Source organism: Onychomys torridus, chromosome 1 (genome assembly GCF_903995425.1).
Source record: "Onychomys torridus chromosome 1, mOncTor1.1, whole genome shotgun sequence".
In the NCBI taxonomy this organism is placed as follows: domain Eukaryota; kingdom Metazoa; phylum Chordata; class Mammalia; order Rodentia; family Cricetidae; genus Onychomys; species Onychomys torridus.
The window spans coordinates 117,020,322-117,042,641 of NC_050443.1; the positions used below are offsets into that span (position 1 = coordinate 117,020,322).

Genomic DNA, 22,320 nt, shown 5'->3' on the forward strand with positions numbered 1-22,320 from the left:
CCTGGGGCTGGGCTGGGAATGGTCCCTGTAGCCACCATTTTTGCTCCAAATTTTGCTGCACCCAGCTCTGGAGAGAAGGCGTGAGGATAACAGACGCTTGGGGGAGACGGGGGTGGGGAGTGGGGGAGCCCATCAGCAGGACTCCGCCCAGGCTTTCTCATCTGCTCTGGAACTAGGGCCATGGTCGCCTTAAGGTGAGGTAGAGCGGCGCCAGAGGCGGCCTCCACTGTCCTCGGGCGGCATCAGTGGTAGCAGCCCTGAAGCAGGTCTCAGCCGTGAAGAGCTAAGAACTCCATTCCCAACCTGAGAGGGACAAGGGATCGGGAGACTGGTGGTCAGGGCCTCACTGCCCTCCTGATGCCACCAATCAAGGCGATGCTGCCAGGCTTAGGGGCCCGGGTCGCAGACACCGTTGATCATTGCAACACAGCCGACCCTTGGGGACAGTCAGTTACGGGTTACGAATCCGGATCCAAAGTGCAAGTGCTTGCGGAAGCCGGAGGAGGTCTGAGGTGGCGGTCAGGCGTCCGCCGGGCGCCGCCACCTCCCACTCCTGGCCAGCCTACCCCCGCAGGCTCCGCTGCGCGCGCCTGGGAGCCTGGCTCTTGCTCTCGGGAGGCGGCTCTTTATAATGTACACTAGGCGAGGCGCGTTGCGGCGTCTAGTCCGGGGAGACCTAAGAGACTGGTCCTAGAGCTCTGGATGGAATTATCCTCCCCAACGCTAGAGCTGGCCACCCCTGCGCTCTGTGAGGTCCTCACTGGCACGAGCCCTGTTGTCGCCCAGGAGGCGTCGAGCACACATGGGTAGCCCAGTGCTAAGTCGTCCGTGTGCTCAGGGCGACACAAGGTCTCTTGCAAGAGTCTCACTGGTGTCCCTCAGCACCCCCAGTCTCCTCGGCCAGGCCTGACTCTCTGCAAACACACGCTCCCACAGACTTTCCCAAGTACTGAGTGGACACAGGAGTCGTGCGTAGGAGACGCTGCCAGGGTACGCTAGCACAGGCTGCTAGGCAGGGGACCCCAGGGTGCATGGGGGAAGGGCCCCAGGCTGCGCCGGGTTCAGGGAGTGGCCCCGGGACAGGATCAGGAAGGAGGTGGGGCCCGGGGTGGGACCCAGAGCAGCAGAGTGGGGGAAGGGCCTGGGCCCGGGGAGTGTCCCTGCCACCCCTCGGTTCCTGGCAGGGCCTCCTAGGGGGCATTCCTAGCCAGCGTGGCGGCAAGATTAACGAACCCTCCTCTCCGCCCGGCGGGGCCCCGCAATGCGTTGCCAGTCCAGCTTTAAGAGCCGGCTGTGGGGCGCACACTGCGGGCGGACCGCCCCACGCCCTCCGGTTCCCGGGAGCGCAGCCGGCGGCCGCGCGCCCCAGCCCAGCTCCGCGGTGGCGGCCGGCAGAGAGAGCTTTGTGACGTCAGGCGGCGTCACGCGGGGCTGACCCGGCGGCGGCGGCGGCGGCGGCGGCGGCGGCGGCGGCGGCGGCGGCGGTGGCGGGCGGGGGCGGCCTCCGGAGGCGGCGAGAGCATGGAGCCGCGGGCCGGCTGCCGGTTGCCGGTGCGGGTGGAACAGGTCGTCAACGGCGCGCTGGTGGTCACCGTGAGCTGTGGCGAGCGCAGCTTCGCCGGGATCCTGCTGGATTGCACGAAAAAGTGAGCGGGGCAGGGTCGCGGGCCCGGGGACTCCTCGGAATCCCCCGGGACACTCCCCCGCCGATTCAAGGTTCCGATGCAGGCTCTTGGGCAGAGCAGCAAAGCCCGGCGCCCACTTTCAGTTTTACCCGGGTCGGGGTTTCGAGGCGCGCCAGCTGGCCGCCGGTCTGGGTGCGAAAGTGGCTCTCTCCCAAAGTCGCGGTGACTTTCGGGGCAGGAGAGCATGCGGCCCCGCAGAGGGGCTGCGGGAGCCGGCCGGGACTCGTGGGAAGCATTGCCTGAAACTCCGCACATCTGCCATAATTAACGCACTTTTCTTTGTTCAGAAGCACTGTTGATTCGACTGTTTGCAGAATTGTGATTCGTTTAAGGGGGTCAGTTACGCGGTGGCCTCACCTGTCACAAAAGGGAGAAGCCCTATCTCTATCGTGGGTCCCGAGGCTCGTAGGAGTGGCTGGTGGGGACCAACTGCGACGACTGCGGGGTGTAGAAACACTGATGTGGGCGAGGTGCCTCGCGGGGGAGTGGAAAATACAAGTTACAGGGCCAATACCTCTACCGGAGGGGCGCATTGGGCTCAGCTCCTGAGACCACCTGTGCACCCCTTGCAGGGGCTTCTGAGGCGCAGAGCAGCCACCTGAACCCGGAGTCACATGGCAGTGCGCTGTCACTGCCAGATAAATGATTAGGCATTAATCAGGCTGTGACTCTTCGGCTCCAGCCGGGCTTCATTCTGGAATTGGGAACAGAGAAAGGCTCTGCTTTCAAAGACTCAACTTTTTCCCTTCCTAAAACCCAGATTTGCCTGGGTTCCCAGCACAGAGCAGAGCCCTTCCTCCTCTGACAGTTACCCTGCTGACATTATGTCTTCATTAGATGTGCCAGAAGCCATTTATGCACAAGTCATGTGACTTAACATATGGCCTCCCGTGTGACTGGTGCCCCTCTCTTGTTGGTTAGCACAGGGAGTGCCTATGTGATAGGGTGACTTTCGGGGGCTGCCGAAATGCTACTTGAGAGCTTCCAGTGAAGCCCTCCCCCACCCTGCTGATGGCTTCCCTGTCCTCCCTAGGCAGGTCTGGCTCAGTCCTGAGCCTGCAGGGCTGCACCCCTGCTCTACCTGTGCAGCCTGCTCTGGCCTCTCTCCCTAGAGAGTGTCTGCAGCAGAGGACTTGCATTTCCTCCAGCTCTTCAGGCTCCAGTGCTCAGAATAAGATAGGCCAAGGTAGTTCTAGCTTATGGCTGAGGCTGTCTATAGAGATAGTTGGATACCTGCCCTGAGGCCCATGGCTAACCTGGCTTACAGATCCATGCACCCTTCATGAACAGAAGCTGCTGGGATCTTGAGAATGGGAACTAGCAGCATAGGATGTGTGGGTGTCTGTGCCCCACAGACTACCATAACCAAAGCCCCTTGGAGCCTGGAGCTCGGCCTCCCGTGGTGCTCACAGCTCTTCTCTGCAGTTGACTTTGGTTGCGGCTGTGACTTTGCAGAGAATCTGAAGATAAAGCTGCCTTTCCCTGCCCCTCCAGCCTTGCAAGGTTTGGCCTTGAAACTATCCCTCCATCTTCCCCACCCCTAATCTTTCCTTCAGGCCACCCCCGGTTTCTGTTTCCAGTGTTCTAGCCATAGTATTGTAAGTTTCAAAGCTAATATTTACAGCCCTGCTTGCCAGGCAGGACCCAGTACAGCTTAGGAACTGTCTGGGTGTTAATTGGCAGCAGGGTCTGCTTTTATCCTACAGGGTCCATACGCTGACCTACCCTCCCAGGTACCAGTTTCTCCTCAGGGTTCAGTACCAGTCTTTGCTCCTATGGAGGCCCAGTCCTTGGATGTGGGCCAGGGAAGAGCTCCCAAATCCTATTTCCTCCCACCTCAGGGGAGCATCCAGGTCTCAAAGCAGCAAGCAGGTCAGCATTCCTGGGGTACTGGTTGTGTTTATAGCCATCAGAGCTCCCATAGTTTGGATACAGACCTGGTGGCCTGATTGTCCTTTATGGTTCCTGATCACTGTTTCCCCCCCCACCCTTGCTAGATCGGAAGTATTGCCTGGATGGCCCCATTCACACAGGCTCCTGGGTGGAAGGGGCTGAGACTGGATCCAGCCACCACCACTACTGGTGCTGTTCATCATGGAGTTACTAAAAGATGCTTTCTCTTTTGATCCCCTTCCCTGTCTGCAGATGGTTGGGGAGCTCTGAGAGGTCTTGCCTGCAAACCACCTGGCACAGTGCCAAGTACCACCTCCCACTTATATCCTGAATCTGCTGCCTGGCAATAGAGCAGCCTGAAGCAAGTTCTCTGCTGCTCTGGGTACCTGTGCATTTCTGTACGTTCACTGAGCAGCTACACTGTGCCAGGGAGGGGGCTGAGCCTCTGCCAAGCTGCCTCTGTGATCCCTACTTACAAATTTGAGGATCCCTTCCAAGGTGTGCTGACCCACATCATTCACAAAGGGTGGGGTCGACACCGTTCTGCAGGTGGTGTAGAGGTATATGTCTCTTATCGAGCACCCTGGCTGACTGAAGGGTAGACTGCAGCCGGCCAAGGCTCACTGACTCAGGACTTCTAATCTGAGCTGTTGATTTTTTTTTTTTTTTTTTTTTTTTTTTGGTTTTTCGAGACAGGGTTTCTCTGTAGCTTTGGAGCCTGTCCTGGACTAGTTCTGTAGCCCAGGCTGACCTCAAACTCACAGAGATCCACCTGCCTCTGCCTCCCAAGTGCTGGGATTACAGGCGTGCACCACCACCACCCAGCTAAGCTGTTGATTCTTAAACATCAGCCACCACACAACCCCTGAGCCCATCTGCTGGGATGGTCAGTGTGGCATCCTCTGTGACCAAGACCACAGCCACTGCCTGTCACCAGGCTAAAGAGCATTACATTCTGTCCTAGAATATACCATCCAGGATGGAGGCTCAGCTGCTGATGGGTATTCATGAGATTATGTGATAGGCACAGAGGTCACAATAGCACTCAGACATCCTCTCTGCCCTCAGGAGGGTCCCAGGTGCCTTTGTGCATCACAGCTGGTGTGCTGGGGGCTTGGTTGGCATGCTGGAATTGGGGGCTTTACCATCGAGATGTAGGTTGACTGAGTGGGCAAGGAAGACATGGGGGTGGGGTGGGCCTGGTCTGAGCTTCTAGGGGACCTTAGTGCTTATGGATGGACGGTATTGGCGCCAATAAGTATTTGATGCTAATACATGCACGATGCAGGGTCCTCACCCATCCTCCCTTGGAAATCTGGAGTCAGTACCCAAAGATGTGGGGCAGGTCCAGTTGTATGCTCTGGAGAAGGGGCTCCTCTGATGTCCAGGCTGTGACTTATCCTGAAAACCTCCTCAGAGGTGACTCCCAGAGCAAAAGTGGCCCCTGGAGGCCTCTGGGTACTTTGCAGTTGTGAGCAGCCCATTCTGTTTTCTGCAAGACCTTCCTGCTCATGGCCCTGTCCAGCTCTATCCCTATTGCTTCCTGGCTGTTTGCTAGGCAGCAGAAAGACCACAGGGACTTTCTAAACTAAGCCCTGGTGAACAGCCCAAGGTGGGGCCTTGGGTGTTTGGACTTGGGCCTTCCTGGGGCTGCAGGCTCCTGGCAACAGAGCTATGTAGAGAAGTTTCCGCAGGCTCCCGCCCAGCTTTGCACATCCGCATGCCTCTGATCCAGGAGCCTGTTGACTCAACCCTCAGGCAGTGGCAGGATGGCCTCTGCTACCACAGGCTCAGGGAGGAAGGCCCCAGAAAGACGGAGTGGGTGGGGGAGGGGTTGCTACTTGGGTGCCAGCAGCCCCATGAGTCCTGGGTCTGCCTGCCTGCAGATCTGGGAAGCAGAATGGAGGCAGCTGCAAATAGGGGCAGCCCAGAGCTCTGGCAGGCAACCAGAACTGTATTCTCACTGTCCGTGGGCTGGCCTTAGCCAGGCTCCTCTGGGTGAGTGACTGAGACATCCCCGCAGGTGAGGGACATGATTTGGTCACTGGTGTCTTGCTGAGCACTTTGGGCCAGGCCATATGCCCCCAGGACTGTGTGTCCTCATCAGAAGGCCGTACAGAACAGGGGAGGCTCGGTATCCCTGGGAACCCTCTTCCCTGTCCCCTTTGTTAGTACCGCTTTTGCTTTTGGATATGACCTGCTCTTATAACCTGGGCTTCTCAATCCTGTGCAGTTTCCCCATCTTTTCCTGAAATCAGAGGTTCTTTGCTCTGCCTCTGAGTTCCCCAAGATGCTGTGCTTCTAGGAGATACTGGCTCCTACCTTGGTGAATCATTCCCTAATCTCCAGGCACCTCTCCTACATACCCACCCAAAGTTAGCCACCCCCAAAGCTCCACCCATTCATTCAGCAGGCCCTCTTAGTCCACTGTGAACCCTAACAGGTTCCTCTCGCTGCCAAAGCCTATAGCACTTCCTGTGGGCCTCTCTGTCCTTGAGACTGGTCAGCTTGGGCCACAGCCTGGCCTTGCTGGGGTTGCCAAGCCTTGGGAGCCACAGGCTGTAACACACACACACACACACACACACACACACACACACACACACACACACACACACACACGGCCCCAGGCAAGGTCACAGTTTGTCCACTTGTTTTTCCCTGTTCCATGGCCATCTCCATGCTCGGAGGTAGTGGATCCCAATATCCCAGGACTGGGCAGCAGGCACATGTTTGCAGGTCCCTTAACCTCATTGCCTTATCTGTAAAGAAGGAATGTCACTGCTGGTCATTCCATGGAACTGCTAATGGGTTAAGGGAACTTAAGTCAGAGCCACAGCCACAGCTAAGCTACAAGCTCTGCTGCCTAGATGCCGGAAGCACCAAAACAGAGCCCTAGAGCTCCATGGCCTCCCAAAGTTTAGCAGTTGGCCTTAGCTACTTTCATGGCTCCTAGGGGAAGGTCATCAGCCAGCCTGCCTTGACCTAGGGTGAGCTGTTGGGATGTTTACCCACCAGGCAGGCCTTGGGTGTGGCTGAAGCAGGGCAGGGCAGGGCAGCAGCTCTAGGAAAGAAGAGTGGCCTTCTGCTGCTGGGTCCATGTCATTTCTGAGGAGAACCTGGCCCCTGGACTCTGAGAAAGGCTCAGCTCCAGGCTGTGGTAGTGCTTGACGGCCCTGGCCCAGGTCAGGACCCAGATATGCAGCCAAGCGCTGGGTGTCTGTCGTCAGCATACAGTCTGTCCAGGCCTCTGGAACAAGCAGACCCCCTGGAGTGCCCTCTGCCCTCTACAGCACCGGTCAGGTGTCAGCACAGGATGGTGGGGGAGGGATGGACAGATAGAGGAAGGGCTAGAGGGAATCCCACTTCATGGCCTAGGTGCCTGTGGAAGTGGGCAGGGAGGCGGGCTTTGGATAGTAACTCCCCATCCCTGGTCCCTTGTCTGCCCTGCCTCCCAAACCAGTCACTTGCCATTCCTTCCTGCTGTCTTATGGCCTTCTCTAACCCTCAGTCTTGTCTGGGCAGGGTACCATGTTCCCAGTTCCTGGGATGGCCTTCTTGCCCTCTACTCCCTTCCCTAGGACCTGGATGTGTGTCACTTTCACAGGAATGCTATGCTCCCTGGGGCAGCTCTTCCAGCTTCCCCTTTGTTCCAATATCCTCTTTACAGCCACTGTGCTATTTTCTGAGGGCGGGGTCCAGAGGTGACAGGTTGGCTGATGAGCCTTTTCTAGGGGTCATGGAGGTAGGCCGGCCAACTGTGAAGCTTTGGGAAGCTACAGAGCCCAAAGGCTGTGTGCTTTGGCGCCTCTGGCCTCTAGGTAGCAGAAGCTGTGGCTGTGACTCTGGATCTGGCCACGAGTGGCTCCCACCCTGCACCTACCAATGTGTCCTAGGCATCTGGGACCAGGGTGCTCCATAACACATTCTTTTTTGTTGTTTTTGTTTTTTCGAGACAGGGTTTCTCTGTGTAGCTTTGCGCCTTTCCTGGAACTCACGCTGTATTCCAGGCTGGCCTTGAACTCACAGATATCCTCCTGCCTCTGCCTCCCTGGTGCTGGGATTAAAGGCGTGCGCCACCACCGCCGCCGGGCTCCATAACACATTCTTAGGGTCAGGAGGCTTGTGTGGGGGTCCCCAGCAAGTCGAGTCCCTAGTTCTCTTAAAGGAAACAACTGAGGCACATGAACAGGGGCCTGGGTTCTGTGGCTACTGGCCATGGGGCAGGTGGACTCCCTCTCAGGCTATGTCCTGTCTCAGGATGTAGATGTTCTCAGGTTTCTAGAAGCATGTCAGCCTTCAAACCACGTCACAGGACATACAGGGCCTGGGTACCTGTTTAATGTTAATCTACCACTCTGGATCTAGATACAGGCAGCCTCCCAGGCCTAGAGCTTGTTAGGTGCCAGGTGCCGGGCATAGCTGGAATCCTAACCATTCTCACTCCGATTTTGTTCCTTTCTACCAGGTCCGGCCTTTTTGGCCTGTCTCCATCTACTCTGCTGCCTCTGGCTGACAACCCCTCTGTCATCAGCTGTCATGACCAGGTGCCTAAGGAGGGAACTGGAGAAGTGATGCCTCCTCATCACAAAGACCAGTCCCCAGAGAAGGATCAGCCTCCCAAGACAGCTGGGCCCGAGCCGCCCCCACCTCTCATTCCACCTCTGCCTGCTGGGAACCTGCCTCCCTTCCCACCCTACTTTGAGGGTGCCCCTTTCCCCCACCCACTATGGCTGAGGAACACCTACCAGCAGTGGGTGCCACAGCCCCCACCCAGGACCATCAAGCGGACCCGGCGGCGACTGTCCCGCAACCGGGATCCTGGCCGACTTATTCTTAGCACGATCCGCCTGCGGCCACGCCAAGTACTGTGTGAGAAATGCAAGAGTACTGTGAGTCCTCAGGAGGCCAGTCCTGGCCCCCTGACCACCCCCAGACCCCGCCGGAGGCTAGGCAGTGGCCCTGACAGTGAGCACCGTAAGCCAGAAGAGCCAGAGGACAGTGACTCCATAGCTGCAGCCACCCCAAGAAGGAGCAAGAGAGAGAAGCGGGAAGAGGACAGGGTTCCTGGAGAACGTGTTCCACGGAGCCCAGTCATCAAGATCTCCTACAGCACACCACAGGGCAAGGGGGAGGTGGTCAAAATCCCATCCAGAGTGCACGGCTCTGTGGAGCCCTTCTGTCCCCAACAGTCTCTACAGAATGGCAGCCAGGACTTGGAGGTAGTGAGGGATGTGGAGCCCAGGGGTGGTGGTGACCGACCACCCAGCGGGCATTCTATTCCCAAGCTGAAGCTGACTCGTCCATTGCCTCCCATCTCAGACCTACCACCTCCCAAAATCCGCTTGAAGCCCCACCGACTGAGGGATGGGGAGCATGAGCCTCTGTACAGGGCTGAGCTGGTTGAGGAGCTGAATGGATGCCCAGGAGGCCCCCTGGCCAGCTCTCCTGCTATCTTTGCTGATGGCTCTACCCATGGGCTGGAGGATTTGTCTTCTGGAAGTTCTGGTGAGGACGATGACCTCAAGAGGTTTCCTCAAGGTAAACATGGACGTGGTAGCTTGGCTTTTCTTGTCGACTGCCCTGGGAGGAGAGCAGATTGTACCAGCGAATCTGTGTGCAGCACCGACAGCCTGGATGAACTGAAATCATCTGGTTCAGAAGTGACATCTCCAGACACAGGAGACCTGTCATCTGGGGACAGTGCCTCTGTTCCTTCCTCTTCTGCTGACACTCGCCAGACAGTCCCTCCCCTCACGGTCAGGCTGCACACGCAGAGCGTCTCACAATGTGTGACCGAAGATGGAAGGACAGTGGCTGTAGGGGACGTTGTGTGGGGTAAGATTCATGGTTTTCCTTGGTGGCCAGCGCGTGTCCTTGACATCAGCCTTGGCCAGAAGGAGGATGGAGAGCCCTCTTGGCAAGAAGCGAAAGTCTCATGGTTTGGGTCTCCAACTACATCATTCTTGTCTATTTCAAAACTGTTCCCTTTCTCTGAGTTTTTCAAACTGAGATTTAACCGTAAGAAGAAGGGGATGTATCGGAGAGCTATAACTGAGGCTGCTAATGCCACACAACATGTGGCCCCAGAAATAAGGGAGCTCTTGACCCAGTTTGAAATATAACTTTGGTTCCGGGAGCAGGTGAGTGTTGTGTCCACTGGGTGCCAGCTGTTCCCAAAGCAGTGATCCTGAGCTGGTGTCAGCAGCCAGCCACCAGGGAGCCGGACTTTGTTCTGTTGCTCAGCAGGGGCTGTCCTAAACACTAGTGCCCTCACTGATGTTGTTCCCCGGAGCCCACACATCCCAACCGAGATGCTTTAAAGATTCAGATTATCGGGTGTGTGTTTGTGATTGTGAGTTTTGCAGCCAGTTAATCAAAGGAAGCCCTCCCCATGAGTCTTCTGCTAGCATTTTTGAGAAAGGGATGCAGTTTGCCTGACTGACTGGGGTAAAGGGAGAGCCAAAGGATTAAGGGTAGGCCATCATCTTCTGCCACTCTGAAGGAACTTTTTACTCTCTTCCCTAGTGGCCTTCACCATCCTCACTAGTAGCCTTAAAACTCCTGCCTATGTGAGTGCATGCAGTGCTGACCAGGCAGGGAAGTGGGGGCACGGTAAGGAGAGCATCTTACCCTCCAGTGGAGCTGGCCTCAGCTCCTCAAGCAGGCTGTTTCCCCTCAGCACACACCTCCCTCCTTCGCCGCAAGTGTGATGGTTCCTGAATGGTTCTGAATGCAGTGTGGCCAGGTGCACCCGGTCCTGATGTACCTGTGCTCTGTGCAGTGTCTTGATCTCTCATGGAAGAACTCTGTAGTTTAGTAGTCAATCCTCAGATGGACTGGGGTCTGGGGCATTGCACCATGCGTGGTAAGGGAGTGTCAGGCTTGTGGGGTCTCACGGGGTGTGATCACATGGAGTAGGAAGACTGGTGGATCTGTAGTCACCATGTAGAGTGTCTGGAAACAGGAGGGATACAACCTGCCTGCACTTATACAACCTGCCTGCACTTCTCACTGGGCATACTCACATCTGATAGCCACTTCCAGCTGTGACCGCCCTGGTGGTGACTCTTCGAGGTCTGGCCTAGGGCTCTCTTCCTGGCTGCAGGTAGCCTCTTTGTTTTTCTTAATCCTTGGCTTAATGTGACCCCAGAGTACAGAGACATGGAGGTCAGGTCAGGTGATTATACTCAGAAGACAGGAGCAGTGCGTCTCCCTCCAGCCAGACCCTCGACTTGGTCTTAGCTCCTTCAGTGACTGATCTGCCCAGACCTCTTGCTCACACCACTATTTCGGCATCATGCTTTCTTGGATGATAGCCTTTCGTCAGTCGTTCAGGCTTAGCAGGGCCAGCTGATGTCTGGTTCAGGAAGAGGGGTCTGGGATACCTCTCAAGCCTGCTTACTGCTCTGCCAGTTAAACTGGAGGTGCCAGGAGATGAAGCAGAACTGGGGGGGCAGGCTTTGGGGCCAGCTCTCAGCCTGCTCTGGCACCTACCTTCTCTACTGCTTCCTGGTTATGCATAATGTCTCTTTCTCTACACAGCCAAGCTAGTTCCTCTTCAGTTTTTAGGACCTTTTGTGTAGAATGAGGCAGGTAGAAACAGGCATTGCAGCTGTGGCAACAGCCTCCGAATCTCTCTCTCTCTCTCTCTCTCTCTCTCTCTCTCTCTCTCTCTCTCTCTCTCTCTCTTGTGCTTTTTTGAGACAGGGCTTCTCAATGTAACAGCCCTGGCTGTCCTGGAACTCAAATTGTAGACCAGGCTGGCCTTGAACTCACAGAGATCCACCTGCCTCTGCTGGGATTAAAGGTGTGCACCACCACGCCTGGCACCTGCATATTTTAAGGCAGAACATCCATCAGGCTAATCAGAGAAAGGTCAGCTGACTTGCCCTGAGTCCCGATGCTGTATCTTGGCCCTGGTAGAACCTCAGCTGCAGCCACATCCAGTCCTGGGACACTCTCCACCTGGCTGTGCCTTGCTGAGCCCCTCTTCCCTGCCTTGGCCCTCTGTTCAGCAGCTGGTCATGGCACTGGCTTGATTGGAGGCAGTATGGATGAAGGCTGAGAGCCCCCAGCATGTGCCCCAATTATGTGGCATAAACCCAGTGAGAGGTGAGAGGATGGATGGAGTCTAGCCTGACTTTCAATTCCCATCATAGCAGCTGTGTAGACCCAGATGGTGATTGGAGACCCCTGGGCTCTGGAAGCCCAGCCAGGCCTTAGCTGCCCTTTGGAAAATGCAGCCTTGTAGGTTCTGGGCGGCCCTGCTTATCCGGAAGCAGAGGAAAAAAATCTCACCCAACTGGTTTGCCTGGCCCCCAGGTCCTGGGCTGTGCCTGGACCAGCATGCACTCAGCAGCCCTTTGCTTTCCTGGGAGTGTGGAGCGCTGGGTCTCTATAGCAGCAAAGTGCTTAATGGTGCTTGTCTGGCTGGTGTTTTGGTTTTGTAAAGACTTTATAAACATGGAGAGGAGGTTCCTGCCAGGCAGGTCAAGTGCTCATCAGTGATCCGAGCTGGTGTCTGCAGCTAGAACCTCCTGCTGTATGAATTGGGGTCCCCTGGTGGACAAATGTGCCTTGCACTGTCCCTAGTGCTATTAGAGTTAAGCCCTTCCAGCTGGCACAGGTGTGGAACCTGGGGACCTGGCCCTCCCTAAGCAGAAGCTGTTGAAATGCTGATTGGGATCCAGGGAAGGGCATAATTGCTGGCCTGGACATTTGGAAGTGGGGAGCTGCCCAGGGATAGGGCTCAGGTAGGACGAAAGGCCTGATGGAGAAGGTCGGCTTCCAGGTCCAGCTCACTGGCAGTCCATATCCGGTCCTGCAAGTACCTGAAGACAGCTGTGATGGGTCAGCGGTTCTTCAGGGTTTTGGGGTGTCTGTGCCACTCTCAGGTGTGCTGGGAGCCATCATAGGAAGCACAGCCACATGTTCCCTTCCAAAGGACTGAGCTCAGTATCCCGCCTGAGAGGCCCTGTACTCACCTTGATGGATGGCTGAAGGGCCAGCTAAGGGAGCTTGGTGTGGACACCCTGCACACTGGACCTAGATGGGGTGGGGTGGGAAGGGCCCTTATCAAGGACCTTCCTGGGACATGGTGTCATTTGTCAGACTCAACGACTCCTTCAAGTAAGTCCTGATCCAGACGTACAGGCTAGGCTGCCCTCACTCCATACGTGCACAGAGATTCCAGTTTCCTTAAGTGCCATGGGCTGACAATGGCACCTGTCTTGTAGATGAGTGAGGGGTATTCAACATTATGGGCTTAGGAATGAACTTGTAGGCAGAATTGGAGGTGATACCATACCTTCTCTAGCTACACTGGGGTTGTTTACTCAGGGGCTCTGGTGTGAGTTTAGTGGTTGGGACAGGAAGCTCTTGGGGATTCTTATGTGGAAGTAGGGCCTATATACCCCTGGTTGGACAGGGCAGATTTCTGCTACCACCCATGATGCTGCCTGGAGCCCTGTAGAAGCTAGCCACCCAGCTTTGTCCTCCATATGAGTGGGTGCTCCCCAAATGGAGAATTTGACTTTATCTACCTCCCAGACCATCAAAGGTTGAAAAGGGCTGGTTTGAGTCCACATTATTATTATTATTATTATTATTATTATTATTATTATTATTTTGGTTCTTTGAGACAGGGTTTTGGTTTGGTTTGGTTTGGTTTGGTTTTTCGAGACAGGGTTTCTCTGTGTAGCTTTGCGCCATTCCTGGAACTCACTTGGTAGCCCAGGCTGGCCTCAAACTCACAGAGATCTGCCTGGCTCTGACTCCCGAGTGCTGGGATTAAAGGCGTGCGCCACCAACGCCCGGCTGAGACAGGGTTTTTCTGTGTAGCTTTTGGAGCCTGTCCTGAAACTTGCTCTGTAGCCCAGGCTGGCCTTGAACTCACAGAGATCCGCCTGGCTCTGCCTCCGAGTGCTGGGATTAAAGGCGTGTGGCGACACCACCGCCCAGCTTGAGTCCACATTCTTGAGGCTGTGATACTCCCTCTCTCTAGCCCCTGGTCCTGTCTTCCTCCTCTAGCTAGTGTGCCTGCCACCCACTCTGCAGATACTCAATTGGATATGGGCTAGCAGGGTGGGTAGAATCCTGGAGACATCTGTGAGTCACAGTTCCCAAATTAATGTGTCCTAATCACACAGGCATGCTCCAGGAAGGAAGGGACAAGGGATCTGAAGCAGATCGTACGGTCAGAACCCAGACCTACACTGTTATCTGGGAGGGCTTCCTGGAGAAAGTGACTTGAGATCTAAATCAGGTGGATTGTGGGAGGTGGTTCCAGGGCAGACCCTGTTCCAGGTGCTGCAGACTCTGGCCTGACCCTAGAAACAATGGCGCCTGAAATACAGGACTCAGAGCAGTGAGCAGGTCCAGCCATCTGTGCTAAAACAAGCTAGAGAGAGTAGGCAACGTATGGTGTTAAATCCTCAGACAAGCGGGTGCTGCCTCTTCTTGCCCCACAATACTGACCTCAAAGTGATCCTGGTGGGCTAATGGTGACAAAGTGCCCAAGGCCTGGCTTAAAGTGTCTCTGGTGGAAAGCTCAGAGCCCTGGTACCACAGGCTAAAGGTGAGGGGCATTCAATATGACATTGGTGGGGACAGTACTGTGGGAGACAGAGTAGGAAAGAGGACCTTGCTGTGGCTGGTAAGGCTCTATTCAGGACCTTAGTGAGGAGGGATGTTGTGGGGGTGATAAGAGAGTGGCACCATAGAAGCAGGAAGAGAGGGTCCAGGAGAGAGTGGGCTGACTAACCCCGAGGACAGGATGCCATATAGGATCAGGAGGGCTCAGGGCTGACAGCAATGGATGGGGCCTTGCTCACCCTGTACCGCTGCACTCTTAAGAGGTACAGCATACCTGCCCTGGTAGCCTGGGAGCTACAACTGTTGATGGTGCCTCTTTTCTATTTTCTGGAGTGCCCAGGCGATCTGTGGACAGAGGCACAGAGTTGGCAGGTAGCCAGCACGGCGCTTGGCTGCTGCGTAGACTGGAAGTTATGTCACTTCCCTACAAGGGAGATGGGGTACCATCCCAGGACCTAGCCCCTAGGACAGTGGAGACATCACAGGCCCCAGACATGGGAGCATCCAGGCCTCAACCTTGGGTGGCCAGACTTCTGGGTTGAAAGCTTTCCTGGGGAGTCCAGCACACCCTGGATGTTCCCCTTTGCTGGCTGTCATCCTCCCTAGAGTCAGCTTGTCCTGTGGCCATGGTAACAGACTGCCACAAAGGAGGGCCTATAAACACATGTTCTTTAGAGTCAGAGGTCTGAAATCAAGGGTTGAGCTCAAGTGGGCCCCTCTGAAAGCTGGGGAGGGTAGCCAACTCTCCAGCTCCCAGTGGCTTCAGGTGCTTCTGGCTGTGGCCACGTCCTTCTAGTTTGCCTCTGTGATCTTAGAGTTCCCTCCTCTTCCTTGGCATGGTATCATAAGCCACCTTTCTGACAAGGGCCCATAATGACTTTGGGGACCCACCTGCAGAATTCAGTGTAATCATCTTAGAAACATCTAATTGGGTTATATCTGCAGAAGTATGTGGTAGAAGCTGACATGAACAGGTTACAGACATTAGGGTCTAGGTCTGTGGGGTACACTATCTACCTCTCACTCATCCCTTTCGGTCAATATTCCCAGTTTATTGTTCTTCGGAATACCTGCACACACTGTCTGTGCCCAGCCTCTCATGGAGCAAAGAGAAGGCTGAGCTCCAAGGATAGACTGGCTCTGGGCCCACAGAGGCAGCAAGGGCCAACTGCCTCTGTGCCCCACCACGCCAGCCTGATTGGACAGTAGCACCTGCAAAGAGCCATTAAGGTGCAGAGCTCCAGGGGGTCTGTGCTGTGAGGGAAGGAACTGTTGTTCCAGAAAGATCCGTCTGTGAAGGCGGTTGAGACAGCCAGTTCAGGGAACATGGTGGCTCCTCTGGCCTTCCTGCTTCGTGACATTTGTTTCTCCTGGGAAGGTAGATATTATCAGGATCCAGTCTGTTGCAGGTGCTAATGCACGGAGCCTGCTGGGTGGAGAGGAGGATGTGGCCCCAGACCCCAAGTGCACTGTGCACCACCCCCAACCCCCGCAGTGTCTCCCCCATCCAGTCTTTGAACAACATCCCTTAGTGGAACACACCAAACAGTTCTTCTAGCACTTCTGCTCTCCCCCCCCCCCCCCCATAGCTTATTAGCTGACTTCTGCGTTGCTTTCAGGGAATTCAGGTCCTCTGGGAAGGTTGTAATTATTTTGTTCCAGAAGGAAACTAAGGCCTATAATTCCAGGCCTTCTACAGGGGCTCAGGCCTTCCCACCCACTGGCTCCCAGTGGCCTGTCCCTGCCACTGCCACTGGGTATCGTGTGGGAGCCTGCAGACAGGCAGACAGGACAGTTGGGGGCAGGTAAATGGGAGTAGCAGGTGTTCAAGTGTCTGGGGACATCAAAGGCCCTGTCCAGAGTCTCTGGATGTTCCTACCCATCTGACCCTTTTGGGCCTGTTTTCTGTCGAGAGGCCATGGTCTCAACACCCACCTCTATATGTTGGTCCCTGCCCCCACCTGCTCTGGGCTTCATCTCCTAGACCCCTCCTTGGACTGCCCACCAAGCAGTTACTCTCTTTGGTCAGTCAAGGTGCTGACTTGAGGCTGTCACATAACCTGCTATCTATAGAGAATATTTTCAGTCCACACCACTCGTGGTCTCGAGGTTCACCTCGTCACTGGTGAGCTGACTCTGTCATCCTTCCTCAACCTTGTGTGTGTGTTCTCCCTCCACAGGCACAGTGGCTACCCTGCAAGGCCAGGCTGAACAATGGGTAGATCCCTGACAGACTGACAGGGCAGATGTCCAGTGCCTCAGGAGCTGCATCCTAAGCCAGTGTTCCCTAACAGCGTAGTGCCTGTCAGCATGTCCCATTGCTTCCGGCCGGCAAGAGTTCCTCTGCTGCTGAGCTTGCCCACCCTAAGTCACTTAGTCCATCAGCCCCAGGCCTTCAGTGACCACAGCATCTGGTAGCAACCCTGCTTCCTGCCACACCCAACATCTCACTCTAGTACTCTACATTTTCTGGCCAGGCCTGAGGCACTCACGCTTCCTGAGAACCCAGGCCTGGGTCCAGGCTGCTCAATGCTCCTGGCTTCTTGCTCTTACTCCTAAACTGTTTACTGGCTTCTGGTGTTAACACTGGGTTTTTTTTTTTTGTTTTTTTTTTTTTTTTTTTTTTGCTTAGAGCAAAGCTTTGACACCTAGTGACATTGTAATAATACAATTACTAATTTTATATATGCAAAATTGAATTACTTTTAGTAATGCATGTTATACACATCTTTTACTGCCTTATAATACAGTATGATAGTTTTAGGATGTAAGACCATTAATGTCATCCACCAGGAGGGCTGGCCACCAAGGTTGTCCAAGTGATAGATAACACAACCATGTAGGACCTCCACATTGCTGTTTCAAAGACCTTGAGGACAATTCCTCTCTGAGTCTAGTCGACACAAATATAGCAATACAGGTTTATCTCATTTGCATTCATTACTGTATTTTTAAAATCTAGCCGTGTCTTGTCATGCTGTGAGCGTTTCTGCTGGGCATCCCTCAGAGTCAGCACCCTAGTCTGGGAGGCTTGTCCCTATGATTTTTACATGAGCAAGCTCATGAACACCAGCCCTGAGGGCTGAGCAGTGGCAAACAGCAACTGCTTCTGAGTTGTTGCTGTCCTTTCTTTGGGGAGCTGAAGGGTGAGCCCCCTAGGTTTCTCAGCTATAGAGAAAGCTGGGTTTGGGTAGAGAAGTGCCCCAAGCTGCAGGGTGGGATGAGCTGGGGTAGGATGAGTCTGATGTTCTGTAGGTTTCTGGGGTGCCCTGGTGTTTTAGTGTGTTAGCAACCCAGAGCCGCTAAGCTTGCTCTGCCATGCTGGTCGCAATGCTGGTAAGGGGCCAGCTCCCTGAGAGTGGGAGGGGAAAGGCTTCTTTGAAGGCCACAGTTGTAGGACAAAGAGGCTTGAGGCCAGGAGCCGGCTCCTCTCAAAGCTTGTCCTTTTCCCCCAGTGAAGATTTCTACTGCTGGATGTTTGAAGGACATTTCCAAAGGTCAGGCCATGGTGACGAGAGAAACTTAGTTCTAATTGTCTCCCAGGGCTGAGGGTTTTTTTCTTTTTCCAGTAAAGCATGGCCTCAATATGAGCCCCTTTCAAACCTTAAAGCACTCATTAGAAGCGGCAGGAGAGCTGGGCGGTGGTGGCGCACACCTTTAATCCCAGCACTCGGGAGGCAGAGGCAGGCGGATCTCTGTGAGTTCGAGGCCAGCCTGGGCTACCGAGTGAGTTCCAGGAAAAGCGCAAAGCTACACAAAGAAACCCTGTCTCGGAAAAAAAAAAAAGAAAAGAAAAGAAGCAGCAGGAGGAGTGGTTTCTAGTCATGCTATAACACCACCCCACCCCACCCCGCCGCCGCCACTATACCTGTTACATCTGCACAGACCCTAGCCAGACCTTACAGGCATGGCAAGGCCGTTCAGAGATCTGGGACTCCCTACCCACAGTGGCTATCTCTCCCCACGTGTGTTCCAGCCTGGATATAGGTCAGGCTGTGGGGCCAGGGTAGGTCAGAATGCTGAGCACCAAGAGAGATATGTGGTATTATTTACGGGCCACCTTTACTTTGCTTCTGGGGTGATTGGAGAGGCTCCTCGCCCCGGGACCTGTTTGCATGTGGCTTTCTAACATAATGCATCTTGATGAACTGAGTTCCTCCTTTGATTCTCAAGAGCCTCCAGGGGCTCAGAGAACCAAGGTCCTTTGGTTGTGCAGATTGCTGAGCTGCTGCAATTGTTCAGTGTGTGCATGGGGGGCATGCACACGACCATGCACGTATACACGTATATGTACACGAGCAGAGGATCCCTTTATGCCTTCTGCAGTGGGATCACAGGTAGTTGCCACACCCACCTGGGTGCTGTGGCTCCAAACTCCAGTCCTCAAATTTGCACAGCAAGTCTCTCCGGCCCCTGGTTTCTAGTGTCTCCCGGGTTAGGCATTCCCTATAGTCTTTTCTCTAGGGAAGATGGGGGGGATGTTGTGTTCTCTGAGCATTCTTCTCCATCAACATGTTCAGAAACTTGGCTTGCCGAATGAGAGTCGGGGTTTGTGTGTGTAAACGGAACCCATCATGTAGCTCATACAGGGTTCTGCTCTCCGAACTTTGCCGTGGCTCTATTTCCTATCTGATTTGCTTTGCGGTCCTCCTGCCTGCCTGTCCGCAGCCCTGAAAAGTCCTCCAGTGCTTCAGACATGTTAGGTATCCATTTTAGCTTAAGACTGCTGAGTTGACACATCTCTCCAAAACACCTCAGCTAAGCACAATGCTTACAGATATCTGTGCGCACTGGGTAGTAGCAGTGGTCAGGCCTGGAGCTGCAGAATGGCTGTAAACCAGACACCTGGGGCTGGTGCCATACCCCCTCTCCATCTACACACACACACACTCACACTCACACTCATCATCATCTGTGTTCAGGCCTGCCCTCCCTCAACCTGTGGGCAGAGGACGTGTCCTGGTGAATGGGGGACTCAGGATTTCCCATGCAGTGAGCTCATTGCTAGAACAGCAGTGTTTGGCCCTCCTATCGGACTTGGCTGATCCTGTGGTCAAAGCCTCCCACTGTCTAAGATCCTCTACTTTCCTCAGGCATGGCTAAGTCACGGGCACCAGAAGTTGCGAGAACAAGAGAGGTATGGTGAGGGCTGGTGGGGAAACTGAGCAGCCTTTAGGGACTCTGCAACGCTGTAGAGCCCAAGGCTGAGAAGACACTGATGAAAACATGGAAGTGCTTGAACCCCCTAGGGTCCTGTTCCCTGCAACTGACCCTTGGTAACATCTACCTTTTCTGCTTCTCTCAAGGTCACCGACAATGAGGGTGGAGCTGCTGTCTGGAACTTCTGTCCGAGGGGCCCATGTGCCTCTGGCTGGCTGTGTGCAGAAACATGCTGGGCACAGTGGTTGGCCTGACTCCGGGTCCCCAGAGGAGCAGGTGTGCATGGGGAGGAGCCAAGCCCAGGGCACCTGGCTCCTCTCGGCTGAATGTATCTGTTCCCTTTGATACAGGCTTCGGCATTCCTAGCTGAGAAGTGTCCTGGAGCTTGGTGACATATTTGCCGCTTTGTGTGTTAGCAGCTGCCAGGCTTGGGCACCCTCAAACAGAAGCAGGGCCTTCTGCCCAGCCTGTGAGACTCCTGCGTGGGTACAGGGCACCCTCCTGGGCCTGGCTGCTGTTCAGCTAGAGCCTCTCTGCAGGCTTGAGGACACCAAATCACACGTCTGAGGTTCTTCTCCAGCCCTGGGGTATAGGGTCTCTGTGCTCTTGAGCCAGGAATCTAGTTGCATCTCCTCCACATTCCTCTCAAAGCATGGGCCCCTGGGCTCCCAGCCCTGGCCGGCAAGGCCAAGGCCGCCTAGCTCTGAGATGCTGCTATGTCACCTACTGTGAGGGGGAGAGAAAGGGGGAGGGCAGAACTGGAAACAGGCCTCAGGTTAGGACATACCAGCTCTGCCCTGTGAGGCCACATTCCTTTCTCCTCTGTCACTTTCCAGACCAAAAAGAAAACAGAAAGAAAAGAAAACTGTCTCTGCCCCTTTGTTTAAGCGTGAAGAGGAATAAACAGGAGTCTGGGTTGAGGCTCTTGCCTGAATACCCTCCAAACGGCACCTGCCTGACCTGTGAGAGAGGGTGCAGCCCTCTGATGGGGTGAAGAAGGCCCGCGGCCACCCCGTCAAGGTGGCACTGTGCCCGTTGTATTGCTCACTCACAGCCACCTGATGGGATGCGAATTTGAAGCCAATGCCACTGCTCCAGGTGGTGGCTACAGTCTCCTGCCTCAGGCCTCCCTCCTGGTTCTCTGGTCCACCCTGAGTCCCTCAGGCAGAGGCTTGGGCCTGGAACGGTGTGGCTCTTTCCTCCTGTGGAGCCTTCTGCCTCCTTTCTCTCTCTGCTCAATTAGAGTTAAAGGATGTCCTAAGATTGCAGTCATGGCTTTTCCTGTTCCTGATTTTAATGGAAAATATTCTCAGTGTTGAGGGTGCCATAGCCCTCAGGAGGAACCTGTGGGCAAGATGGGAGCACTGGTTGCTTTCAAGGCCTTCTCCAGGCACAGGAGAAGGGGCTTGATGCAGATCCATTACTGACCAGCCCAAGGGCTGCTCTGTGTCCTGAGGTTCTGGATCTGCTCTTTGGCAGAATGTTTTCCCAACATTTTATAGCAGCAAAGCCATCTCCACATTCAAGCCCCCCCCGCCCCCCCAGGAAGAAGTGATGCCAGAGACTTGTCCCCAAGACCCTATATATACACCATCTCTCTATTATCAGGGTCACTCCCCACCATCCTGGAGGCCCTTGTGTCAGCAGGGATATATGTCTTGGTGAATGGGAGATTCTGGGGTTCCCTGTGCAGTCAGCTCATGGCTAGAGCAACAGATTTTCCCCTAGAACCCCAGTGTCTGGCCCCAAGAACCATTGAAAATACAGATGTAGAAGTGAGGACCTTGTATGAGAGGGGGTTTTGGAGGAATCAGAGCCGTCAGCCTTGCCTTTGTGACTCCCCACCCCCACCCTGTTCTGAGGCTGAGAGAGGAGGGTGGAAGAGCCCCCTACAGCTGTTTCCTGGGCATGGCTTCCCCACATCTGTCCTACAACCTAGGAAGAGTGAATTTTAGCCTCTGGCCAACCAGGGGCCCTGCAGTCACATGCTGTACCATGTCCTTAGTTGATAGACTTCCTCTCAGGGGTTCCCCGGGAAAAGCTGAGCTGGGGGAATTCATGCCTCCAACTATCTTGAGCCAAGTGGACCCTGCCATGTGGGGCCTGGGACTGGGATCTGTCTCTACAAGAGACCTGCTCTGCTGGGCAGGAGGGTGGGAATATATATGAAGCAAACAGAACCAAGTAGACCGTGTCTGTACTTTGTCTATGGAGTGCATTCTACCTGCCTCTTCAAGAGCATTAGTCCGGAGCTGGGGTAGTAGTCAGAGGCAGAAGGATTGGACAAGGAGGTGTAGGCCCACCAGGGCTACATAACCCTGTCTCGGAAAAAAAAAAAAAAAAAGCAGACCAGGAAAGGCCACTGGCACCTGTCCCAGGCTCTACTGAAGACTGAAGAAACAAACCAGCATGATGTGTGAGTGCAATACCTGCTCTACCCCAACAGCGACTCAGAGGGGGCTGGTCCTGCCCTCTGCTCATAGCTGTCTATAGCACCCACATTCTTGAACCACAGGTCCTGGCTTGAGGCTGGTGGAGCCTGAGGAGGGAAGCCCAGTTTTCTCAACAGAGTGGAAGAGTCTGTTTTCAGGCATCCTCTTCTAGCCTAGCCTGTTGGTTAGGTACTGTGCTAGGGGCCCAGTGTCTCGGGTAAGGGAGCTGAGGCCCAGGAGTACCTGCCACTGGGCAGCTCTCAGCCATTCACAACCTTTACTAGGCCAGAGCTTCTGACAGGATTTAGGCCAGTGACACTGGCAAGGACTGGTGTCTGAAAAAACGACGTCTACATCAGAGCAGTGTGAACACAACTCTTAGAACTCAGTTCTGGGTGGCAGAGGATGGGGTCAGATGTCCTTCCCACGTGTCCAGAGGGCAAGCTGCCCAGCCTGGTGGGTCTCAGAGCATGACTGCTCTGTCAGCCTTGGGCACCTTATCCTAGAGAACTGAGAAAAGTAGTTCTGCAGGTATGGGTGTCTCTAGAATACTT

At 54.8% G+C, this 22,320-nt stretch overlaps 1 protein-coding gene across 2 annotated transcripts; it reads left to right on the forward strand.

The window, feature by feature from the left end:
- The first annotated feature begins 1,490 nt into the window (after positions 1-1,490).
- On the forward strand, positions 1,491-21,619 carry Pwwp2b (PWWP domain containing 2B). Of its 2 annotated transcripts, none has more exons than XM_036206576.1 (3): positions 1,491-1,646; positions 8,047-9,721; positions 19,481-21,619. In XM_036206576.1, exons 1-2 carry the CDS (start codon positions 1,522-1,524, stop codon positions 9,701-9,703), a joined length of 1,782 nt encoding a protein of 593 aa, XP_036062469.1. In that variant the 5' UTR covers positions 1,491-1,521; the 3' UTR covers positions 9,704-9,721; positions 19,481-21,619. The 2 variants fall into 2 exon arrangements, with proteins under 2 accessions (XP_036062469.1, XP_036062478.1); XM_036206585.1 differs by having other exon boundaries at positions 8,047-9,416.
- The last annotated feature ends 701 nt before the right edge of the window (positions 21,620-22,320 follow it).

Bases quoted from the DNA above. Each gene is read 5' to 3' on its own strand.
- Pwwp2b (XM_036206576.1), top strand. From the start codon at position 1,522: ATGGAGCCGCGGGCCGGCTGCCGGTTGCCGGTGCGGGTGGAACAGGTC. The intron at 1,647-8,046 runs GTGAGCGGGGCA...CCTTTCTACCAG, and splicing joins CTGCTGGATTGCACGAAAAA to GTCCGGCCTTTTTGGCCTGT.